At 48.7% G+C, this 26450-nt stretch overlaps 1 protein-coding gene across 10 annotated transcripts in view; it reads left to right on the forward strand.

Moving 5' to 3' along the window:
- LOC147106155 (tubby-related protein 3-like) overlaps nucleotides 1-26450 on the forward strand; it is a 204447-nt gene that overhangs the window by 122686 nt on the left and 55311 nt on the right. For all 10 annotated transcript variants that reach the window (XM_086009004.1, XM_086009002.1, XM_086008999.1 and 7 more), the window contains 3 exons: nucleotides 16134-16331; nucleotides 17642-17754; nucleotides 22296-22410. In XM_086009004.1, coding sequence (XP_085865130.1) covers nucleotides 16134-16331; nucleotides 17642-17754; nucleotides 22296-22410 — 426 coding nt within the window. The remainder of the gene's footprint in view (nucleotides 1-16133; nucleotides 16332-17641; nucleotides 17755-22295; nucleotides 22411-26450) is intronic.

A 26450-nucleotide genomic window follows, 5' to 3' on the forward strand; every position in this document is an offset into this window, starting at 1 on the left:
CTTTGAGTCCTCTGCACAACTTGCTTTCCCACCCATCTTTGTATCATCTGCAAACTTGGCTACATTTCACTCGGTCCCTTCATCCAAGTCATTAATGTAGATTGTAAATAGTTGAGGCCCCAGCACCGATCCCTGTGGCACCCCACTAGTTACTGTTTGCCAACCGGAAAATGACCCATTTATCCCGACTCTCTGCTTTCTGTTAGTTAGCCAATTCTCTATCCATGCTAATATATTACCCCCAACTCCGTGAGCTCTTATCTTATGCAGTAACCTTTTATGTGGCACCTTATCGAATGCCTTCTAAAAATCCAAATATACCACATCCACTGGCTCACCTTTATCCACCCTGCTCATTACCTCCTCAAAGAACTCCAGCAAATTTTTTAAACATGATTTCCCTTTCATAAAACCATGCTGACTCTGCTTGACTGCATTATGATTTTCCAAATGCCTTGCTACTGCTTCCTTAATGAAGGACTCCAGCATTTTCCCAACGACAGATGTTAGGCTAACTGGTCTATAGTTTCCTGCTTTCTGACTCCCTCCTTTCTTAAATAGGGGTGTTACATTTGCAGTTTTCCAATCTGCTGGGACCTCTCCAGAGTCCAGGGAATTTTGGTTTTTTGCAACCAATGCATCCACTATCTCTGCAGCCACTTTTTTTTTAAGACCCTGGGATACAGGCCATCTGGTCCAAGTGACTTGTCGTCTTTTAGTCTCGTTATTTTACCAAGTACTATTTCCTTAGTTATAGTGATTGTCTTTAGTTCGCCTCTTGATTATCCATTATTGGGAGTCTTCTACCGTGAAGACAGATACAAAATATTTGTTCAGAGTCTCTGCCATTTCCCCGTTCCCCAGTCTCATCCTCTAAAGGGACCAATGTTTACTTTAGCTACTCTCTTCCTTTTTATATACCTGTAGAAGCTCTTACTATCTGTTTTAATATTTCTTGCCAGTTTACTCTCCGAATTCATCTCTTTTTTAGTCATCCTTTGCTGGTTTTTAAAAATTTCCCAATCATCTGGTCTCCCACCAATCTTGACAACATTGTATGCCTTCGTTTTCAATTTGATACCATCCTTTAGTTCCTTAGTTAGTCACGGATGGTGCTCCCTTCTCTTAACAAAAATATATTCCAGTGAGAAAGAAAGATTAAGAGTTAGGAAATATCTCCTTAAATGTTCGCCACTGCATTTCAACTGTCTTACCCTTTAATTTATTTTTCCAGTCTGATGTGCCAAATAACTGCCTGAATCCATGAGGTTACAACTTAAAACTAAAGGCTTTTATTAAGTAAGAATCTTGGCATCAAGTTAACACAGGGCAACCATCATTCATCACCGACCCAGCCCTTATGAGTAAAACCCAGCTCTTATAAATAAGACTCTCACCAATCAGGAGGATCCATAAAGGCGGAGCTAGGGAGGAACATTAGTGGTTACACCTGTAAAACATTTACAGACATTAACAAGTACAACAACAGACAATCCAGAACAGAGTTATTTCATCACATTCACCCCCTGCTATAGATTCAATCTGTCAGGAGGTCTGATAGTCCTCTGGGAACGACGTAACTCTTGCCGAGGCTCCTCCCGGAGTACCAACTCCGGTTCATCCGAATTCCCAGAATCATCAGTGTTTTCCACACTGAGGGTTTGTGTCTCTGAAGGTCCAGTACCACGATTAAAAACTCTACTCTGAGAGTCGAACTCTTTGAGCTCCAGCAGGTGCAAGATCTTTAATAGAGACCGTATCTTCTCGCCCATCCGGATATTGAATGTACGCATACTGGGGATTAGCATGAAGGAGTTGTACTACTTCCACCAGTGGATCAGTCTTGTGGCCTCTCACATGTCTGCGCAACAGCACAGGGCCCGTGGTCGTCAACCACGTGGGTAACGATACTCCATTAGTAGCTTTTCTTGGAAAGCTAAACATCCTTTCATGAGGGGTGGCATTCGTCGCTGTACACAAAAGAGACCTTATAGAATGTAGCACGTCTGGCAGGACATCCTGCCAGCGAGAGGTCGGCAGGCCTCGCGACTTCAGAGACGATACGATAGCCTTCCACACTGTCGCATTTTCTTTCTCGACCTGCCCATTACCACGAGGGTTACAGCTGGTAGTTCTACTCGTTGCAATTCCTTTCGATAGCAAAAACTGTCACAATTCTTCGCTCATAAAGGAAGAACCCCTATCACTATGTATATAGTTAGGCATGCCAAACAAAGAAAACAGTTGGCAGAGGTATTTAATTACAACAGCACTGGTCACATCCGGACAGGGGATAACAAAAGGGAACCGAGAGTACTCATCTATAATATTAAGAAAAAGAAAATAAACATTACGGTCACTCGATGGAAGGGGACCTTTAAAATCGAGACTCAAACGCTCAAATGGTTGAGTTGCTTTAATAAGATGAACTGGCTCGGACGGCTTATAGAAGCGGGGTTTGCATTCAGCACAAACACGACAGGTTCTGGTCATTGTCCGGACCTCCTCCAATAGAGTAGGGTAGATTGTGGGACTTAATGAAGTGGTTCATTCTGGTAACCCCAGGGTGGCAGAGTGCATCGTGGAGACTTTGAAGCTTATCTATACCTAGACTAGCACATACTCCTCGTGACAAAGCATCCGATGGCTCATTAAATACTCCAGGCCTGTACTGAATATCATAGTCATATGTTGACAGTTCTATTCGCCATCTTAAAATCTTATCATTTTTGATCTTGCCTCTGCTTAGTCTTGAACATAAAGGCCACAGAGCGCTGGTCAGTAATAAGCTTAAAACGTCGGCCAGCGAGATAATGTCTCCAATACCTGACTGCTTCGATAATCGCCTGCGCCTCCTTTTCCACTGAAGAATGTCGAACTTCTGGTCCTTGCAATGTACGAGAGAAGAAAGCTACTGGTCTACCAGCTTGGTTAAGAGTTGCTGCCAACGCAAAATCAGATGCATCACTTTCCACTTGAAAAGGGATCTTCTCATCCATGGCACATACCACTGCCTTCTCAATGTCCCGTTTGATATTACAGAAAGCCTCCTGAGCTTCCGCCGATAGCGGAAAAGACGTCGACTTAATAAGAGGTCGGACTTTATCTGAGTAGCTAGCCCCCCACTGGGCATAGTACGAAAAGAATCCCAGACACCTTAAAGCTTTTACAGTGTGAGGTAAAGGTAATTCCTTAAGTGGGCGTAATCTTTCAGGATCCGGCCCGATTACCCCATTCTCCACAACGCAACCAAGAATACACAAACGTGTAGTGTTGAAGGTACACTTGTTTTCGTTGTAGGTCAGGTTTAACCTCTTTGCTGTCTCTAGGAACTTCGCGAGATTTTGATCATGCTCCTGTTGGTCACGCCCACAGATAGTAACATTGTCCAGGTACGGGAATGTTGCTTCCAACGCGTATTCATCCACCATACGATCCATCTCCCGTTGGAAGACGGATACCCCATTCGTCACTCCAAAGGGCACCCTAAGAAATTGATACAGGCGCCCATTAGCTTCGAAGGCCGTATAAGGTCGGTCTTCTATTTTGATAGGGAGTTGATGGTAGGCAGACTTTAAATCAATGGTGGAGAACACGCGATACTGAGCTATCTGGTTCACCATCTCAGAAATACGAGGCAAAGGATAGGCGTCCAATTGGGTATACAAGTTTATAGTCTGGCTATAATCGACCACAAGTCTTTTCATTAGTTTTAACCACCACCACCTGGGCACGCCATGGGCTATTACTGTGTTCGATGATTCCCTCCCGTTGAAGCCTTTCCACTTCCTCTTTTATAAATGTTTTATCTTCTGAACTATACCGTCGACTCTTAGTCGCTATAGGTCTACAATTAGGAGCAAGGTTCATGAACAAAGAAGGCGGACTTACTTTTAAAGTAGAAAGGCCACAGACTGTGAGTGGAGGCTGAGACCAACCATACTTAAGGGTAACGCTCTCATGCTGACACTGGAAGTCCAAACCTAAAATTAAGTTCACACACAACTGAGTTAATATAAGGAGTTTAAAGTCCTTATACTCCGTATCCTTAACGGTCAATGTGACTTTACAATATCCAGTTACCTCCGAAGTAAGGGACTTGGACGCCATCACAATTTCACTTTGAGTAGGATACACCTTCAATGAACAGGAGTTAACAAGGTTGGGATGTATAAAACTTTCAGTACTGCCACAGTCTATCAAACACCCAGTAGGATGACCATTAATCTTAATGTCCATCATAGATTTCGACAAGGAACACGGTATGGTCTGGTCAACCGTAACCGAGGCTAGAGTAAAACGATAGGCGGCGGCAGAGAAGACATCAGGTACAGGATTACCCTTACACACTTTACTAAAATGTCCCCGTTTCTTACATTTAAAACAAGTAGCCTCTCTGGCTGGGCATTTTTGCCTGGAGTGTTTAGGTTGGCCACAAAAATAACACTTAGACCCATGGGGTACAGCCGCAACAGTAGGATTAAGTGGAGGCTCCATTGACGTTATCGATGCCTCCATACTCGGAACACACGAGGCTGAGAGAGACGCATGGGCTGATGCATACACTTCTAAATTCTTCTGGGCTACATCTAACGATCGAGCCGTAACAACGACTGTTTTTAAAACTAACGAGTCATTCTCGAGGAGTCTCTGTCTAATATAATTAGATCGAAGGCCAGATATGAAAGAATCACGGATGGCTTCTTCCTGATACAATATAGCAGAGACAGCCTTGTAGTTGCAATCCTTAGCCAAAGCCTTAAGATCCTGCAGAAAATCATCCAGGGATTCCTTGGGTAATTGCCTGCGAGTAGACAAAAGATACCTGGCGTATACTTCATTAACCGACTTAAGGTACTGGGCCTTGAGACCTGCAAGGGCCTCTTCATACGTAGTAATATCTTCAAATATAGAGGAAGTTTGATGACTTAACAAGTTGGTTAAAAGACCCAACTTGTTAACCGTTGGATCGATCGATGCGATGAAGTATTCAAAACATCGAAGCCAATGCATAAATTTCTTCGATGCAGCTGCCGAATGGGGATCGATATCCAGACGCTCTGGTTTCAAAAATCTATCCATCTTCCAAAGTTGTTACTTAATAAAATTGATGTGCCAAATAACTGCCTGAATCCACAAGGTTACAACTTAAAACTAAAGGCTTTTATTAAGTAAGAATCTTGGCATCAAGTTAACACAGAGCAACCATCATTCATCACTGACCCAGCCCTTATGAGTAAAACCCAGCTCTTATAAATAAGACTCACACCAATCAGGAGGATCCATAAAGGCGCTCTTTTGGTTGAACCAAACATAAACAAATAGACTGTAACTAATTAAACTTTAAATAAACCGTAACAAATCAAATTAAAATTTGGTTGTCCAAATCAATTATGCACTCCAGTCCCCCCGGCGCCCACCGGTCGCGGAAGTACTCGAGCGAGCCGGCGGACACCGCGTGCTCCATCTCCAGGGCCACCCCGGCGCGAACATGGCCGCGGAAGAGAGGGAGGCAATCTGGCTGGACGGCCCCCTCAACCGCCCGCTGCCTGGACCAATTGATGGCTTTTTTAGCCAGGCCCAGGAGCAGACCCACAAGGAGGTCCTCCAACCTGCCCGCTCCCCTCCGCACCGGGTGACCGTAGATCAAGAGCGTGGGACTGAAGTGCAACCAAAAATCGAGGAGCAGTCCCTTCAAATAATGGAAGAGGGGCTGCAACCTCTCACACTCCGTGTATACATGAAACACGGACTCCTCCAGGCCGCAGAAAAGACAGGTGGCCTGGGAGTCCGTGAACCTACTTAAAAATATATTGCACGGGACTGCTCCGTGCAACACCCTCCAGGCCAAGTCCCCAATAGAACAAGGGAAGACTCCTGCATAGAGAGCCCTCCATTGGGGACCTCCGCCGGAAGGCAAGACGGCACGCCAAGGCGTGTCCGGATGGCAGGCGAAGATGGCAAAGTGGAGAGTGTGCAGGAGCAGCCCGTACAGGAAATACCTCCGTGCGGAATGAAAAGGCACGGAGGGTATTTCCTCGAGACGGCTCAAGTTGTGAGGCGCCGGCTCCCGAGGGGAGTTTCGGGGCCGGGCGCCGATGAGGAATTCCGTCCGAACGGGGGAAAGCTCGGGCGGGATCGCCCCACGCGCTTGTGCCGCCTCGATACACCTTGTGGCGCCGGGGCGCAGTGTCGCTTTCATCGACTCGATGGCTTTGACCGCAAGCTGGACGTTGGCCCAAGACATGCGCCGCATCAATTCCTCTGGCGCCATCCAGCCCGCTCCTCCGCCATCGAGCAGGTCCCCGACTCTCGTCACCTTGCCAGGCACAGTCCTGCGCTCTGCCAGCTACCCGAACCCGCGGACGTGGAGGTGCAGATTCCTGAGCAGCGGCTCCCGAAAGATAGCCGCCATTCCTGACGGGGGAGAGCTGCGCCTGGAAGCGACGTAGTTCCAAACCCATAGCAGTTCCTGGTAGAAGACAGGCAGCTCCCGCAGGCTGGCACGCGTGCCGCCCACTTTCACAAACAGGAGCTGCATGTCGTAATTGAGGCCGTGCAGCTGGCGGAAAAAATACGTCGCTAGCGCACACCATCTCGGAGGATTCTCGACGTACAGGTATCTCTGCAGCATCTGAAGACGGAAAGTCGCAGCCTGGGTGTGAAGGCACACCAGCGCCTGACCGCCCTCCCTAAGCGGGAGACTCAGAACCGCGGCAGAGACCCAGTGCTTCCTTTTGCCCCAGAAGAAGTCGATGAGCTTCTTCTGCATCTTGGCGACAAACGCAGGGGGAGGGATCAAAGTGACCAACCGGTACCACAACATGGCGGCCACCAGCTGGTTTATGACCAGCGCTCGACCCCTGCAGGACAACACTCTGAGCAGTCCTGTCCAGCGTCCTAAGCGAGTGGTGACTTTGGCCTCCAACTCTTGCCAGTTCGCCGGCCAGGCATCCTCGGCAGGGCTAAGGTAGACTCCCAAGTAGAGGAGGTGCGTGGTGCTCCAGGCGAAGGGCCTGAACTCCTCCGGCAGGGAGTCCACCCGCCACTGACCCACCAGGAGTCCGGAACATTTCTCCCAGTTGATCTTGGCGGAGGATGCGTCCGAGTAAATCTGCTGGCATTCCCGCATCCTCCGCAAGTCAGTGGGATCCGTGACCATGAGGAGCACGTCATCGGCGTAAGCCGAGAGGACCACCTCCATGCCCGGCCCTTGCAGAGCCAGTCCTGTCAACCTCTTCCGCAAGAGGCGCAGGAAAGGCTCTACGCAAAGGGTGTATAACTGACCGGACATGGGGCATCCCTGACGCACCCCCCTCCCGAAGCGAAGGGGCGCCGTCAAGGACCCGTTAACTTTAATCAGACACTCTGCGGCAGCGTACAGAAGTCGGATCCGGGCGACAAAATGCGTCCCGAACCCGAATGCGCGCAGAGTCCCGAAGAGATACTCGTGATCCACCCTGTCGAACGCCTTCTCCTGATCCAGGGAAAGGAAGGCGACCGACAGACCAGCCCTCTGGGAATGGTGGACCAGGTCCCGGACCAGATGGATGTTATCGTGGATAGTCCGGCCCGGGACCGTGTAGGACTGGTCGGGGTGGATCATGTGGGCCAGCACGGCGCCAAGGCGAGCAGACATGGCCCTGGCAAAAATTTTATAGTCCGTGCTGAGGAGGGAGACCGGGCGCCAGTTCTTAAGGAGGCGGAGATGGCCCTTCTTAGGCAGCAGGACAATAACCGCCCTGCGCCAAGAGAGGGGCATCTCCCCGGTCGCCAAACTTTTCCCCCAGGATCCGCGCGTAGTCGCCCCCCCCCCCCCCCCCCCCCAAGACGTCCCAGAACGCCCTGTGGAACTCCACGGTCAGCCCGTCCAGCCCCGGGGACTTTCCCCTGGAGAGCTGGCGGAGGGCGCCGGTCAGCTCCTCCAGACTCAGAGGAGCGTCGCCCTCCAGGCCGACCTTCGGCAGGTCCTCCCACAAAACTGCGCGCATCCTCGCTGGACGGATCCGGAGAGAACAGAGCCCTGTAATAGGCGCGGGCCTCCGCGCTGATTCCCTCTGGATCGGAGACCAGAGATCCGTCGTCGGCCAGCAGCCCCAAGAGCTGCTTACGGACCCCCCGCGTTTTTTCCAGCGAGTAGAAGAAGGGAGAGCCGCGGTCCAGGTCCCGCAGGAACTGGATCCGCGACCTCACATACGCGCCTCGGGACCCGACGAGCTGCAGGTCCTTCAGCGCGCCCTTCTTCTCTTCGTACACCTTCCGCAGGGCTGGGTCCTCGACGACTTGACCGAGACGGGACTCCAGGTCGAGCACCTCCTTCTCCAACCGCCCGACCCGGGCCTCCCGCCTCTTGGTCGACCCCTTCGCGTACTCCTGACAGAAGAGACGGACGTGAGCCTTGCCCACGTCCCACCATAGCCTCAAGGAGGAGAAGCACCCCTGCTTCTTTCTCCAGTCGGCCCAGAACCGACGAATCCCGGAACCGCGCGTCCTTAAAATGCCAGTACGCGGACCGCCCCCCCCCCCCCCCCGGCGCGTGCAGCGGAACGAGCTCCGCCCACACCAGGTGGTGGTCCGTGCACGGCACTGGCCGCATGGAAGCCGCCGGAACGCAGGAGACGTATGCCCGGGAAATGTAAAGGCGGTCGATTCTGGACCTTCCTCCTCCAGACCCCACGTAAGTGAAGGCGCTGGAGTCGGGATGGAGATTTCACCAGACATCCACCAAGTCGAAGGACCCGACCAGGTCCCTCAACTTCTCCATCGCCGCCGGGCATCGCAGGGGACCCGGACGGTCGCTCGCCTCGAGGGTACAGTTAAAATCCCCCCCGAGGATGACGCACTCGCCCACGTTGATGGAGCCCAGAAGAGCGGACACTTCTTCAAAGAAGCGCACTTGCTGCGCACCGGCCTGAGGGGCATACACGTTCACTAGATGGAGCGGCAAGCCCCCCAGGCGAACAGTGACCTGGAGCAAGCGGCCCAGCACGTGCTCCTTGACCCCCAAGATCTCCGGCTGAAAATGTGGGGCCAGCAAGATAGCCACCCCGCTGGAAACGTTGGAGAGGTGACTCATGCTGACCCCTCCTTGCCACTCCAGGAGCCACGTGGCCTCGTCTCCCGGAATGGTGTGGGTTTCTTGCAGGAAGCACACCGCATACTTCCCGTCCCGAAGGACCGAAAGGTTATTAAACCTGCGGCGAGCCTCCCTGCTGCCGTTGATGTTGAGGCTGGCTATGGTTATCTTCATATCAGAAGCATAGTGCAACCTCTACCTACACCCAACGGGAGGAGGGAGCGCAGCCGCTAGTCGACCGCCACTCCCTCAGCAGCCCAGTGAGGAACGACCTGAGCCGACGCAGCTCAAGCGGGCTCACATCCGCGTCCGTGCCCATGATCTTGACGGCGGCGCGGACCGACCCAATGAGCCGCGCCAGCTCCGACCACCTGGCGAGGGCCAGCCGGGTCTTGTTTTGACGACCCCGGCACACGGCCACAAAATCCCGGAGTTCCCTGACGGGAATGGGGGGAGACTCGGCGAGGGGCACGAGGTCATCCATCGCCTTGTCGGCGATGGAATCCAACTCCGTCCTCCGCGCCCATCACCGAGTCCCCGTCCCCCTCCGGGGGGTCGCCACCAGCAGCCAACCCGTCCGTTGCGCAGTGCGCAGCGAACGGCTCGGCCGCATCAGCCGGCCCCGCCTCTGCCCGGATCCCACCCCCAGGATCGGTGGCAGAGGATTCCTCCGGGGGCGCCGGGCCAGAAGACGGCGGCGGTTCGGAGTCCCCCTCCGCCCCAGACACCAGAACGTCTGGAGAAATCGGGGAGTAAACAAATGGAAATTCCTCTAGGACGTCCGGCGCCGGAGACACAGTCAGGGGGCCCTCCCCCTCCACGCCACCAGCCTCCGACCCAGCGGAAGGGGTGCCTTCAACTAAACCCTCGACCAGGTCGAGCAGCCCCTGGGGAATGTCCGGGTCATATTGGGCGAGCTCATTTTCCTCGAGCTCGCCCGACCCAGACCCCAGGCTGCCCGACCCGGCGAGGGGTAACGGCACCGAAAGAATATCAATTTCTGCCACGGGTTGTTCCGCGACCCCTCGCATGAGCAGGGTCTCATCCCCATCCCCGGGAGGCGCGTGCTGGACAGACACATCTGCCTCAGCCTCCCGAGGGACAGGCGCCCCCTGCCGATCGCCGGTGATGATGACAGCGGGGGGCGCAGTACCCGCGGCGGGCGACGACTCCCCCAGGTCGGAGGGACCATCCTCCTCCCGGTCCTCCTCTTCTAGGGGGTCGCGCCTTTTTAGCACGGAGGGAGCGAGGGAGACCTCCATGTCTCCAGAGGCCTCCTCCTCCGCTCCCTCCGGTGGAGCAGGTTTGTCGGGTTCCTCGGGCCCGAGCCCGGCCGCAGGTATTGACGTTTCTGCCGTGGCGGTCGCGACCACAGGCTCGGGCACGAGGTCCCTCCCACCCTCATCTGCCCCGACCAACTCTGCGAGGAGCGCGGGTGTCAGGGGCTCCAGGTTCAAGGGCTCGCCCTCCCCGGGGGGACCCACCCTAAGGTGTTTGGCTTTCCTCCGTGCCTTTCTTCCGCCCGGACTCACTCCCTCCCCTCTGCCGGAGGCCTTGATGGCATCGGCCTCCGACGACGACCGCGCATCGGTTGTTTGGGGGGCGCGGCCAGACCCGGGGAGAGGAGCAGCGGCGGCGCCCGCTTTGGCCGCACCAGACGATCCGGCGGCCTTGGAGGCGGGGCAGTTTTTCCTGATGTGCCCCACCTCCTTGCAGGCGTGACACCGCACACCGTCCGCCATCCAAAAGGCGCGATAGGCGGTCCCCTCGTGGAGGACGACGAAAGCCCCGTCAGTGTCCTCCTCCTGCGCCAGCTGAATAAAGAGCTGGCGCCGGAAGGAGAAGACGTGCCGAAGGCTGGCTTCCCGGCAGCCGAGCGGGATAGGCGTGATCCCCGACCTCACCTCTCCAAGATGGCGTAAGTGGGGGAGGAGGAGCTCACCAGGAATATAGGGCGGGACGTTGGAAATAACGATCCTCCGCGCGATGGCCTCGAGAGGATCCACCGGCAGGAAGGTCCCGCCCACGGTGAGCCCCTTGGCGACGGCCAGGGACACCGCCCGCTCCGACCCCAGGAAGAACACAGCCTTCCCGTACATTTTTGAGGCCGCGACGATGGCTGAGGGGCCGACAACCCCAGCCATGGCTTTTACGCAGGCCTCAATAGTCATGTGGGGGTGAGTGTAGCTCTTCACCCCAAGCTTTTTAGTTATTAAAGTGAAAGGTGACGGGGCAGCAGAAGCAGCGGGAGTGGCTGTGGCTGCCACCGCCGCATATGACCTTGCTGACCCCGTCACCGGCGATGAAGTAGTCGCCATTATGGGTGTTTTTTTTTAAAGAGCCACACTCACCCCAAGTCACAGGCCTGAAAGTGTTAATGGCCTCAGGTTAATTAGTGTCTTCTCTTGAGCAGAGGGAGCTGTTAAATTGAAGGCACACCTCTCCCCTTATTAACTAAAATTGGGAGAGGGGCCTTCTCCCCTCTGCTCAAGTGGCAAGTAATGTATATAAAATAGAGGCGCCTCAGAGAGAGAGGCAAAGAGAGACGAAGAGAGAGAGGGGGGGTTGGGAAGGAGGGAGGCCGCAAGGGCAGGGTCACCACTCAGGATGGTGGGTGGGTGTCGGCAGGGGTGCACTCTCCGATGGAAAAATAAAGTCTGTTGTTGGTCTTCCGGTGGGGGGAGATGATGTCTTCACCCAGGAAAGCTGGAGAATGCCCAGGCTCAGTCCTTTACACCAGGTCTTAAATGTGTTGATTGACTTCGCCTAGGCAGCTCCAGCTGTCCCAGGTCAGGCAGTGGAAGGGGTGTTTTAATAGTGGTGTGTGTGGCCTAGTGTTTTACAAGAGCCACACACACACACAGACACCCCTTGGTGTTCCGGCCTTCTGTCTTCTGTCTTCTTTCCTCCCCCCACCTACAAAACAAAGTCTTTAGGAGAGTGCACCTAATAACACCCACCTGTAGATGTTCTTATTCTTCCCTCCTTCCAAAAGGTTGGTCGGTGGTTGTTTCTCCCCTCTCTCCCTCTCCTGAAAAGGAGGCCAATTTGGGGAGGCAGTGATGGGAAGGGCTTCTCCCCTGGTTGATGATGAAGTTGGCCTTCCCCTTCCTCCTCTCCTCTGTCCTCTCTCTCCAGGCACCTCAGTAGTTGAAGTTGATGGTAGAAGGAGACCACCACTTTCCACTCCGTCTCTCCTTAGACAGCAAGGCTGAGAATGAGCTGAGCAGGTCCAGTCCCTGCCTTGACTCTCTGTCCAGGTCAAGGCTTCAAACTGAGGGCTTTTATTAAGTAAGAATCTTGGCATCAAGTTAACACAGGGCAACCATCATTCATCACTGACCCAGCCCTTATGAGTAAAACCCAGCTCTTATAAATAAGACTCACACCAATCAGGAGGATCCATAAAGGTGGAGCTCGGGAGGAACATTAGTGGTTACACCTGTAAAATATTTACAGACATTAACAAGTACAACAACAGACAATCCAGAACACAGAGTTATTTCATCACACAGTCCACTTTAGCCAGTTCCGCCCTCATGCCATTGTAATTGCCTTTGTTTAAGATCAGGACACTGGTTTGAGATACAACTTTCTCACCCTCCAACTGAATTTGAAATTCAACCGTGCTATGATCTCTCTTTCCTAGAGGATCCTTTACTATGAGATCATTTATTAATTCTGTCTCATTGTTGTGGGCTCTCTTCTGTAAGGAGGGAAAGAAGAGAACTTTGAGTGAGGAGTGATGGAATGAGTGTAAGGAATGGATGGGCTACATCTGTAGAGGGTGACTGAGGGAGTGGTGTGACATTGCCACATGGCCTCCTTGCTATGATTGCATTAGGATGAGGGTGAGTGTCAGTGGTGGTTAATCAGATGGGAATGTGAATACAGTAAATTCTTTCGTATCCGGCACCGACGGGACTGGGATGGTGCCAGTTGATTAAAAATTCCGGATAACGGAGAGGTATATCTACCGAGGCTATTTTTAACAAACAAAATTTTTAAAAATCAAGAAATGTGCAGTATAATTGGGTACTCACCTACAGAATGTTGTGTTAAATGGACTCGGACTCGACAACATTTCCGGTTATTGAGGTGTTCGGATCAGAAGAGACTTCCGACAGCGCCAAGAAGCTGAGTAGTGGCAGTTTGGAGAACTACCCCCATTGACTAACTCTGCCACCGCGGGAGACTCGAACTCTGCAACATTTCTGGTTATTGAGGTGTTGTTTTCGGAGTTTTGCCGGTTATTAGAGAATTCCGGATATTTAGGTGCCGTTTAAACGAGAGTTTCCTGTATGTACATAGACAGAGAGAGTTGGGTGGACCTGCAAGGTAGGTTGGTGTGAGGAATGATGTGCAGGAGCAGGCTTGTGAAGGCAGAATGATGGGGTTGTGGTGACAGGCACATCAGGATGTAGGCGAGTGTGGCATTGCACTCACCTTTCCTGACCTCATGAGATCATTGAATCTTTTCCTGCACTGAATTCACATCCTTCTGACCACATCCCTGCTGCTGACCTCCTCTGCGATCTCCAACCATGCCCTTTTTGTGACTTTGAGTCGTCTTCTGCGTCTATCAACAGGGAAGCGGACCTCCCTGCATGCTCTTACTGCCTTAGTGCAGTCATGATAGCTGTTTCCAGTATTTTCTGTTGTTATTTCAGATCCACTATAAGCCCACAGCTACCTGGACTACACTTCCTCCCAATCCCCACTTCCTGTAAGGGCGCTATTCCATTCTCCCAGTTTCTCCGTCTCCGCTGCATCTGCTCTGACGATGCCACTTTCCATACTAGTGCTTCTGATATGTCTTCCTTTTTCCTCAACCGAGGATTCCCCTCTACCGTGGTTGACACGGCCCTCGACCATGTCCGTTCTATTTCCCGCACTTCTGCTCTCACCCCTTCCCTTCCCTCCCAGAACCACAATAGGGTTCCCCTTGTCCTCACCTTTCACCCCAACAGCCTCCACATTCAATGGATCAGCCTCCACATTAAATGGATTATCCTCCGCCTTTCCCACCACCTCCAGCATGATCCCACCACCAAACGCATCTTCCCCATCCCTCCCCTTTTAGCATTCCGAAGGGACTGCTCCCTCCGCAATGCCCTGGTCCACTCCTCAATCACCTCCAACAGCCCCATCCCTCCCCATGGTACCTTCCCGTGCAAGTGCAGGACATGCAACACCTGCCCTTTTACCTCCTCCCTTCCCACTGTCCAAGGCCCCAAACACCCTTTCCAGGTGAAACAGCGATTTACTTGTATTTCTTGCAATTTTGTATACTGTATTCGCTGCTCATGATGCGGTCTCCTCTGCATTGGGGAGACAAAACACAGATTGGGCGACCGCTTTGCAGAACACCTCCGTTCAGTCCGTAAGGGTGACCTTGAGCTTCCGGTCGCCTGTCACTTTAATTCTCTGCTCCACTCCTACTCTGACCTCGGCCTCTTACACTGTTCCAATGAAGCTCAAAGTAAGCTCGAGGAACAGCACCTCATCTTTCGATTAGACACTTCACAGCCTTCTGGACTCCACATTGAGTTCAACAATTTCAGACTATAACTTCTGCCCCTATTTTTTCAGGCAGCAGCTGTTGCTGATTCTGCCATCCCCATTTGCAACATTTAATTTCTCCTGCCTTCCATCCTGCCACAGACCGTCCCTTTTGTTCTTTCCTCCCCTCCCTCTGCACCTGCTTAAAACCTGTTGCATCGCTAACTTTTTCCAGTTCTGACGAAGGGTCACAGACCTGAAACGTTGGGGGCGGGACTGCCGGGAAAATGGCAGAAACCTGCCTCCGTGCCATCTTCCCGGGAGGCGGAAAGGGGATTACAGCCAATTAACTGCCTGTTAACAGTTAGTTAACAGGCAGTTAAGAGGCTTATCCCCATTTTACCCCTGCAAGTGCAGGCTTCCCGACAGCTGCGAACCTCGCCAGGGTCAGCGAGGCGAGCAGTGAGTCTGCAGGGGTGAGAGGGATCAAAAAGTCTGCTGTGGAGGTGAGTGATGGGTGTAAGTGTGGAGAGGTAAGTATGAGAGGCGAGTGTAAAGTGTTAGAAAAATTTACTTACCTTTGTTTCTTTCTGCAGGCTTCAACCCTTGGGGATCCGGAGGTTCCTCACCTCAACGGCAGAGATGACAGAATGGCTGCTGCATTCTCAGATGCAGCAGCCATCTGATTTCTGCTGAGGAAAGAGGTTTGGTGAGTCTTCAGTACAAGGGCTCACCTTAGAACAGAGATTGGCAGTGTTTGACAGCTTCTCAAAAATGTTTGACAGATGAAACGTCATACGCTGGCATCCTCTGTCACTGGCTTTCCCTTAATTGGCCGGCAAAGCCCACAGGGCGGGCTTAACGAGGTCAATCAATGGAAAATAGCGTGGGTTGGCCGGACGTCTTTGAGGGTGGGACTGAAACCCGACAACCAGCAGTCCTGCCCCCAACGCGCCCCCATTGAGAAAATCCAGTCCGTTAACTGTTTCTCTCCACCGATGCTGCCTGACCTGCTGAGTGTTTCCAGCATTTTCTGTTGTTTCAGATTTCCAGCATCTGCAGTATTTTGCTATTCTCTCATGATATCCAGTCACTTCTGCTGGAAAGTACATGTGTGCAGATTGGTTAAGTACAGATTTGGACTCCATTATGATGCTCTCCTTGGTCGAATAGTCTACTAGCACTATTTAAACTCACATGAGGAATGCTCACTTAGTCAAGATATCAGAAGGCCACTGGCACTGTAATAGAACCTTCAAGAGCAGGGAAAAGAATACTGCGTAGAAGAAATTAGCAGTGTATCTCAGAATTGCTAAGAAGGGAAATAAATGTGTTCTGGTGTGGGGTAAGACGTTATTGGGGCAGTCTCCACAACAAAGACAGAATAACAGGCCATTAATTAAAGAATTGGGCCAATTGCTGTGACAGGAGGAACAATTCACTGGTCTACTGAAATTTCTGTTGCAGTGGTCTTGCAGTTCTGGACTCGGGCCCCAGCAGTGCTACACAGATTTGATACATCGATTGTACTGAGTTCTTTACTTCTAATTTGCAGGAACCAGTTGCTGCCTCACTCCCTTCTCCTGGATCTGGCTTAAACGTGATTGAGGTAGACAGCTTGGAGGAGTTTGCACTGAGGCCTGCCCCTCGGGGAATAACCATCAAATGCAGGATCACCCGGGACAAAAAGGGAATGGACCGCGGTTTGTACCCGACCTACTTCATGCACCTTGAGCGGGACGATGGAAAGAAGGTGAGGCAACCCTCGCTTGTAGCTGTAAACTTAAGATGGAAGAAAAATAAAAAATAAATTCACCAGCTCCAACAGTTAGTGATGTTTACCAGTGTTTCAATTTAAATTTCACTACTCTCTGGGGGCGAATCTGAGAGCTTTTTTGTTGAGGGCCAGTTAAATTGTCTTCACATGGATCTTAAATGATTGGAAAAAGCATGGAAAGGCTGAGGGGGGTAAAAATTGAGTAGTTCTGGTAAAGGTATATTGTGTGCCTAAACTTGGCAGTCTCCACTTGCAATTCATAAGGGTAGCTTGTAACCCGTCCATAAATAAATTTGTATAGAGGTTTTTCTGTGATGATGAAGGGGGGTTGGGTTAGAACACCTCAGTTCTTAAGTTTATGTTCCAATCGGGTGCATAGGGTGATGGTGTCCTCTGTCTGCGAGCAACGTGGCACAAAGCATGTCCTTTCACTTCTGGAATCCGGGTTCAAATCCAATCAAGATTGACTGAGGAAAGTCTGCTCTCTTTGCCAAGCTCAAAGGATCCTATGAGGCATAAGTTTGGGCTGTCTCAACTCAGTTTCTATATAGACAGGGATCCACAGCACAAACTGTCTGCATTGTACACACATGGGTACAAAATTGGCAATTTCACTCAGACACAAGGTTAGCTGGTGTGGCCAATGGAACTGTAATTTTGATTTAAGCTTTTTTGAGATGCAAGTCAAAAAGCTATTTCTATGGCGAAGGTCCAACAAAATAATGCACAGAAGAAGGCACAATTGCACAGTACAGTGTCGCCATGTTTTGAATTGGATTTGGGACTGCAGGTATATTATTTTCCCCGAATCTAAAGCTCATTGTTAATGCAGCATCTGGGATAATACAGACATTACGTGTTAACATTACAATTGAGTTGCTTTTAGGCCAGTTTTTATGAGCCTGTACAGAAATCCCTAATAAGTTACATTCTTGAGACAGTGCAGAGAGAGCTTTATTCTGCATCTGACTTGGGAGTGCTTGAAGCTCACCCGGGGTGGGACGAGGGGCAGTTAATTTTCCAAATATATGCTTCCTGTGGGGAACCTCACCTGCCACCAGTGCATATTTGGAAGATTAACCCTGAATGCCATTAGTATGAAGTGTTCTATTCTGCAGCACTGAATTCTCCACCTTGATGAACACATTGAGTAAATCAAAAAAAAATGTGAAAAAATAATTTTTCCTACTGGGCTGCTGTTGTGACTGGAGAAAGTTAGAGTGGAAGAACTGGTTGTGATGAGAAGAACAGAACTCTGAAAATGTTATTGCTTTGTTTTTCCACAGTTGTTTTTGTTAGCTGGAAGAAAAAGGAAAAAGAGCAAAACTTCTAATTATTTGATATCTGTTGACGCGACAGACTTGTCACGAGAAGCTGAAAGCTACATAGGGAAATTAAGGTAAGTACAGTTTGATATGGTAAAGTAAAAACTATCTTTTATAAAGTCCTGTACACACGCTAAAGGATTTTATAAGCTTCAAAATTTGGTATACGATTTGTATACTGGCATGATTAATGTTACTGTCGTAATAAGGTGAATGAATTAGCTGCGCAAATAGATGTAAACGGATATGATATAATTGGGATTATGGAGACATGGCTCCAGGGTGAGCAAGGCTGGGAACTCAACGTCCAGGGGTATTCAATATTCAGGAAAGACAGGCGAAAAGGAGGTGGGGTAGCATTGCTGGTTAAAGAGATTAACACAATAGTAAGGAAGGATGTTAGCTCTGATGATGTGGAATCTGTATGGGTAGAGCTGAGAAATACCAAGGGGCAGAAAACGTTAGTGGGAGTTGTATACAGACTCCCAAACAGTAATGCTGAGGTTGGGGATGGCATTAAATAGGAAATTAGAGACGCGTGCAATAAGGGCACAGCAGTTATCATGGGTGACTTTAATCTACATATAGATTGGGCTAACCAAATTAGTAACAATACTGTGGAGGAGGAATTCCTGGAGTGTATACGGGATGGTTTCCTGGACCAATATGTCGAGGAACCAACTAGAGATCAGGCCATCTTAGACTGGGTATTATGTAATGAGAAAGGATTAATTAGCAATCTTGTTGTGTGAGGCCCCTTGGGGCGGAGCGATCATAATATGATAGAAGTCTTCATTAAGATGGAGAGTGAAGTAGTTGACTCTCAGACTAGGGTCCTGAATTTCAATAAAGGAAACTACGATGGTATGAGGCACGAGTTGGCTAGGATGGATTGGGGAATGTTACTTAAAGGGTTGACGGTGGATAGGCAATGGCAAACATTTAAAGATCGCATGGATGAACTACAGAGTTTGTTCATCCCTGTTTGGCATAAAAATAAAACAAAAAAGGTGACTCAACCGTGGCTAACAAGGGAAATTAGGGATAGCATAAGATCCAAGGAGAGGACATATAAATTGGCCAGAAAAAGCAGCAAACCTCAGGATTGGGAGCAATTTAGGATTCAGCAAAGGAGGACAAAGGGATTTATTAAGAGAGGGAAAATAGATTATGAGAGTAAGCTTTCAGGGAACATAAAAACTGACTGTAAAAGCTTCTATAGATATGTGGAGAGAAAAAAATTGGTGAAGTCAAGTGTAGGTCCCTTGCAGTCAGAATCAGGGGAATTTATAATGGGGAACAAAGAAATGGTAGAGCCAATTAAATACATACTTTGGTTCTGTCTTCACAAAGAAGGACACAAATAACCTCCCAGAGATGTCGGGAAACATAGGGTCTAATGAGAGGGAGGAATTGAATGAAATCAGTATTTATAGGGAAATGGTGTTAGGGAAATTGACGGGATTGAAGGCTGATAAATCCCCAGGGCCTGATAATCTACATGCTAGGGTACTTAAGGATGTGGCCCTAGAAATAGTAGATGCATTGCTGGTCATCTTCCAAAATTCTATAAACTCTGGAACAGTTCCCATGGATTGGAGGGTAGCTAATGTAACCCCACTATTCAAAAAAGGTGGTAGAGAGAAAACGGGGAATTATAGACCGGTAAGCCTGACATCGGTAGTGGGGAAAATGCTAGAGTCCATTATAAAAGATGTAATAGCAGAGCACTTGGAAAACAGTGACGGGATCGGACAAAGTCAACATGGATTTATAAAAGGTAAATCGTGCTTAATTAATCTACTGGAATTTTTTGAGGATGTAACTGGTAAAATAGATAAGGGAGAACCAGTGGATGTGGTGTATTTGGACTTTCATGCGGGACCTTATCGAAAGCCTTATAAGAGATTAGCGTGTAAAGTTAAGGCACATGGGATTGGGGGCAAGGTACTGACTTGGAGAGAGAACTGGTTGGCAGACAGAAAGCAAAGAGTTGGAATAAACGGGTCATTTTCCGAGTGGCAGGCAGTGACTAGTGGGGTACCGCAGGGATCGGTCCTAGGACCCCAGCTATTTACGATATAGTAATGATCTAGACGAGGGAACTAGATGTAATATCTCCAAGTTTGCAGACGACACAAAACTAGGTGGGCGTGTGTGCTGTAAGGAGGATGCTAAGAAACTCCAGTATGATTTGGACAGGTTGGGTGATTGGGCAGATACACGGCAGATGCAGTATAATGTGGATAAATGCGAGGTTATCCACTTTGGTGGCAAAAACAGGAAGGCAGACTATTATCTGAAAGGCAATAGATTAGGAGAAGGGGAAGTGCAACGAGACCTGGGTGTCCTTGTGCACCAGTCGCTGAAGGTAAGCATGCAGGTGCAGCAGGCGGTTAAGAAGGCAAATGGTATGTTGGCCTTCGTAGCGAGAGGGTTTGAGTACAGGAACAAGGATGTCTTGCTGCAGTTGTACAGGGCCTTGGTGAGACCACATCTTGAGTATTGTGTGCAGTTTTGGTCGCCTTATGTGAGGATAATGCCATCCCCAACCTCAGCATTACTGTTTGGGGGTCTGTATACAACTCCCACTAACGTTTTCTGTCCCATGGTATTTCTCAGCTCTACCCATACAGATTCCACATCATCAGAGCTAATATCCTTCCTTACTATTGTGTTAATCTCCTCTTTAACCAGCAATGCTACCCCACCTCCTTTTCCTTTTTGCCCGTCCTTCCTGAATATTGAATACCCCTGGATGTTGAATTCCCAGCCTAAATCACCCTGGAGCCATGTCTCCGAAATTCCAATTACATCATATCCGTTTACATATATTTGCACAGCTAATTCATCCACCTTATTACGAATGCTCCTCGCATTAAGACAGAAAACCTTCAGGCTTGTTTTTTTTAACACTTAGTCCTTTTAGAATTATTATTTATTGTAGCCCTGTTTGATTTACACCCTTGATTTCTCTGCCTTCCACTTTTGCTTTTCTCCTTCCTGTCTTTTGCTTCTATCCTTGCTTCCCTTTCCTCTGTCTCCCTGCACAGGTTCCCAACCCCCTGCCATTTTAGTTTAAACCCTCCCCAACAGCACTAGCAAACACTCCCCCGAGGACATCGGTCCCAGTCCCACCCAGGTGCAAACCGTCCAGTTTGTACTGGTCTCTCCTCCCCCCAGAACTGGTTCCAATGTCCCAAGAATTTGAATCCCTCCCCCTTGCACCATTCCTCTAGCCACTTATTCATCTGAAATATCCTTCTATTTCTACTCTGACTAGCACGTGGCACTGGTAGCAATCCTGAGATTACTACCTTTTGAGGTCCTATTTTTTAATTTACCTCCTAACTCGCTATATTCAGCTTTTAAGACCTCATCCCGTTTTTTACCTATATCGTTGGTACCTATATGCACCACAACAACTGGTTGTTCACCCTCCCCCTCCAGAATGCCCTGCAGCTGCCCCGAGACATCCTTGACCCTTGCACCAGGGAGGCAACATACCATCCTGGAGTCTCGTTTGCGGCCGCAGAAACGCCTATCTATTCCCCTTACAATAGAATCCCCTATCACTATAGCTCTCCCACTCTTTTTCTTCCCGTCCTGTGCAGCAGAACCACCCATGGTGCCAGGAAGTTGACTGCTGCTGCCTTCCCCCGATAAGCCATCTCCTTCAACAATATCCAAAGTGGTATATCTGTTTGAGAGGGGGATGTCCACAGGGGACCCCTGCACTACCTGCCTGCGCCTACTACTCTGCCTGGTGGTCACCCATTCCCTTCCTGCCAGTGCAGCCTTTACCTGCGGTGTGACCAACTCCCTAAACGCGCTATGCACGATGTCCTCAGCATATGTATCCATTTGCAGCTCCAGTGCCGCAATGCGGTCTGTCAGTAGCTGCAGCTGGAAACACTTCCCGCACACATGGTCGTCAGGGACACAGGACGTGTCCCTGATTTCCCACATAGCGCAGGAGGAGCATGCCACAGGGCCGAGCTGTCCTGCCATGACTTACCCTTTAATTAATTTAAATTAAATCAAATCAATACCACTAATTACACTACAATTAAATGATATACTCAAGGGCCCTTGGTTACTAGCACTCCCCGATACACAACAGAGACCTTAGAAACTATAACCACAAAAATTAAGACCGTCTAAATTTTATAAACTATTAATCTTAACTGTCAAACTATATAGTAGGGTGAGCCTGGCCGTACTCACCCAATCAGCTGCTTCCTTTTGCCCGCATCACTTTTTGAATCGTGACGTGGCCCTGGAACGCTGCTGCCGGTCTGTGAGATTGGTAAGCCTCTGAAAGAAAGCCCGTGAAAGTGAGTTTAAGTACTCACTGTACCGCCGCTCTCTGCTCCTCCCAACACTGGCCTCTGGGGGGAAAAAAAGCCTGCGAAAGTGAGTTTAAGTACTCACTGTACCGCCGCTCTCTGCTCCTCCCAACACTGGCCTCTATATAATATTGTTATTTTTTTACTGGTGCAATCAAAATAGCAGGATTCCCCATATTTACTAATTTCAGAATATTTGATCACCTTTGCCTTTGTGATTGTTGTGGACGATTGTTCATTATTGTGTTGATTTTCTTTTCCATCAGGTCAAATTTAATGGGGACTAAGTTTACAATCTATGATAATGGAGTAAATCCTGCTAAAGCAGTTGGATTACTTGATGAAACCAATACCAGACAGGAGTTGGCGGCAATTTGCTATGTAAGTATCACAGCAGTAGAATATTTTATCGAAAGTCTGAGATACTTAATTTGGACAGCCCATTAAACAGTGACTGAAGTCCTGTGGGTCTGCTCAGTTCTGAGCAATATTGTCAAATATATCTGTAATGGTGTTGTAGGCCATTTACAATTCTCTGTGGTCTTGTGACCAAATAGATGCTTTAGATTTTTTTCAAATATAAATGTGGCCCATTACATTACAGAATTGCATTCTATTTTTATTATTACTTGGAAATTAAACAGGAATGTTGGTGTCAGTCAATACAATTAGCGGTGTGTGTTCAGTTCAACATCGTGAAGAATGTAGTTGTAGGTAATGACGGATAGTTGCCCTGACATCTATAATATAAATGTGAGACTGGATGGTGTAACTGGTTAGTTACAAATTTTTCACCTCCTGAAGCCTAGATGCAAAATTAACCCAGACTCATAAGCTAACTGTAAGGATGTTAAACTAATTGAGTTTGGACAGCATCAACCCAGTTCTTGGGTATGAATCCACAGCACAAGACCGCTTGCAGTTTGGCACTAATTGGCAGTATACAGGTAATCTCGCTCAGAGAGCCACTGGGTTACTAGTCGGTGCTTGATGATGACACCAAGTGTCTGAAGCAGAAAGTGTTCCATTCTCCAGCACTAATATCCTTCGTCTTGAGCACATAAAACAAAGAAAAGGCTGCTTGCTGCAGATGTATTCAGCCTGGGGATAACCAGGCTTTTTTTAAAAATTCCTCACTGAAATAATTATAGTGAATGATGTGTACTCTCAATCACATCAATAACTCAGTGTAGCGATAATTACAGTGAATAATCGACACTCACCCAGTGCTTCTCTCCACTTACAGCACGTTTACATTCAGCAATACTTCTCTCCCCGTACAGCACGTTTACATTCAGCAATACTTCTCTCCAGGTACAGCACGTTTACATTCAGCAATACTTCTCTCCACTTACAGCACGTTTACATTCAGCAATACTTCTCTCCACTTACAGCACGTTTACATTCAGCAATACTTCTCTCCACTTACAGCACGTTTACATTCAGCAATACTTCTCTCCACTTACAGCACGTTTACATTCAGCAATACTTCTCTCCACTTACAGCATGTTTACATTCAGCAATACTTCTCTCCCCGTACAGCACGTTTACATTCAGCAATACTTCTCTCCACTTACAGCACGTTTACATTCAGCAATACTTCTCTCCCCGTACAGCACGTTTACATTCAGCAATACTTCTCTCCCCGTACAGCACGTTTACATTCAGCAATACTTCTCTCCACTTACAGCACGTTTACATTCAGCAATACTTCTCTCCCCGTACAGCACGTTTACATTCAGCAATACTTCTCTCCCCGTACAGCACGTATACATTCAGCAATACTTCTCTCCCCGTACAGCACGTTTACATTCAGCAATACTTCTCTCCACTTACAGCACGTTTACATTCAGCAATACTTCTCTCCACTTACAGCACGTTTACATTCAGCAATACTTCTCTCCCCGTACAGCACGTTTACATTCAGCAATACCTCTCTCCCCATACAGCACGTTTACATTCAGCAATACTTCTCTCCACTTACAGCACGTTTACATTCAGCAATACTTCTCTCCACTTACAGCACGTTTACATTCAGCAATGCTTCTCTCCACTTACAGCACGTTTACATTCAGCAATACTTCTCTCCCCGTACAGTATGTTTACATTCAGCAATACTTCTCTCCCCGTACAGCATGTTTACATTCAGCAATACTTCTCTCCCCGTACAGCATGTTTACATTCAGCAATACTTCTCTCCCCATACAGCACGTTTACATTCAGCAATACTTCTCTCCCCGTACAGCACGTTTACATTCAGCAATACTTCTCTCCCCGTACAGCACGTTTACATTCAGCAATACTTCTCTCCACTTACAGCACGTTTACATTCAGCAATACTTCTCTCCCCGTACAGCACGTTTACATTCAGCAATACTTCTCTCCCCGTACAGCACGTTTACATTCAGCAATACTTCTCTCCCCGTACAGCACGTATACATTCAGCAATACTTCTCTCCCCGTACAGCACGTTTACATTCAGCAATACTTCTCTCCACTTACAGCACGTTTACATTCAGCAATACTTCTCTCCACTTACAGCACGTTTACATTCAGCAATACTTCTCTCCCCGTACAGCACGTTTACATTCAGCAATACCTCTCTCCCCATACAGCACGTTTACATTCAGCAATACTTCTCTCCACTTACAGCACGTTTACATTCAGCAATACTTCTCTCCACTTACAGCACGTTTACATTCAGCAATGCTTCTCTCCACTTACAGCACGTTTACATTCAGCAATACTTCTCTCCCCGTACAGTATGTTTACATTCAGCAATACTTCTCTCCCCGTACAGCATGTTTACATTCAGCAATACTTCTCTCCCCGTACAGCATGTTTACATTCAGCAATACTTCTCTCCCCATACAGCACGTTTACATTCAGCAATACTTCTCTCCCCGTACAGCACGTTTACATTCAGCAATACTTCTCTCCCCGTACAGCACGTTTACATTCAGCAATACTTCTCTCCCCGTACAGCACGTTTACATTCAGCAATACTTCTCTCCCCGTACAGCACGTTTACATTCAGCAATACTTCTCTCCCCGTACAGCACGTTTACATTCAGCAATACTTCTCTCCCCGTACAGCACGTTTACATTCAGCAATACTTCTCTCCCCGTACAGCACGTTTACATTCAGCAATACTTCTCTCCCCGTACAGCACGTATACATTCAGCAATACTTCTCTCCCCATACAGCACGTTTACATTCAGCAATACTTCTCTCCCCGTACAGCACGTTTACATTCAGCAATACTTCTCTCCCCGTACAGCACGTTTACATTCAGCAATACTTCTCTCCCCGTACAGCACGTTTACATTCAGCAATACTTCTCTCCCCGTACAGCACGTTTACATTCAGCAATACTTCTCTCCACTTACAGCACGTTTACATTCAGCAATACTTCTCTCCCCGTACAGCATGTTTACATTCAGCAATACTTCTCTCCCCGTACAGCACGTATACATTCAGCAATACTTCTCTCCCCGTACAGCACGTTTACATTCAGCAATACTTCTCTCCCCGTACAGCACGTTTACATTCAGCAATACTTCTCTCCCCGTACAGCACGTTTACATTCAGCAATACTTCTCTCCCCGTACAGCACGTTTACATTCAGCAATACTTCTCTCCCCGTACAGCATGTTTACATTCAGCAATACTTCTCTCCCCGTACAGCACGTTTACATTCAGCAATACTTCTCTCCACTTACAGCATGTTTACATTCAGCAATACTTCTCTCCCCGTACAGCACGTATACATTCAGCAATACTTCTCTCCCCGTACAGCACGTTTACATTCAGCAATACTTCTCTCCCCGTACAGCACGTTTACATTCAGCAATACTTCTCTCCCCGTACAGCACGTTTACATTCAGCAATACTTCTCTCCCCGTACAGCACGTTTACATTCAGCAATACTTCTCTCCCCGTACAGCACGTTTACATTCAGCAATACTTCTCTCCACTTACAGCATGTTTACATTCAGCAATACTTCTCTCCCCGTACAGCACGTTTACATTCAGCAATACTTCTCTCCACTTACAGCACGTTTACATTCAGCAATACTTCTCTCCCCGTACAGCACGTTTACATTCAGCAATACTTCTCTCCACTTACAGCACGTTTACATTCAGCAATACTTCTCTCCACTTACAGCACGTTTACATTCAGCAATACTTCTCTCCCCGTACAGCACGTTTACATTCAGCAATACTTCTCTCCACTTACAGCACGTTTACATTCAGCAATGTATCTCTCCAGATACAGCACTTTTAGGTTTTCCATGTGGCGCCTTTGGGCAAAAATCTGCAGACCTTGCAGACCCCACTTCAAAAACCTGTACTTCAGGCATGTGTTTTTGTTTCCAAGCTTTTTATTTAAATCTATGAAAATGAATAATTACAGGAG

The sequence above is a fragment of the Somniosus microcephalus genome, chromosome 16 (assembly GCF_052327205.1).
Source record: "Somniosus microcephalus isolate GS21.2 chromosome 16, FLI_Smic_1.0, whole genome shotgun sequence".
Classification (NCBI taxonomy): domain Eukaryota; kingdom Metazoa; phylum Chordata; class Chondrichthyes; order Squaliformes; family Somniosidae; genus Somniosus; species Somniosus microcephalus.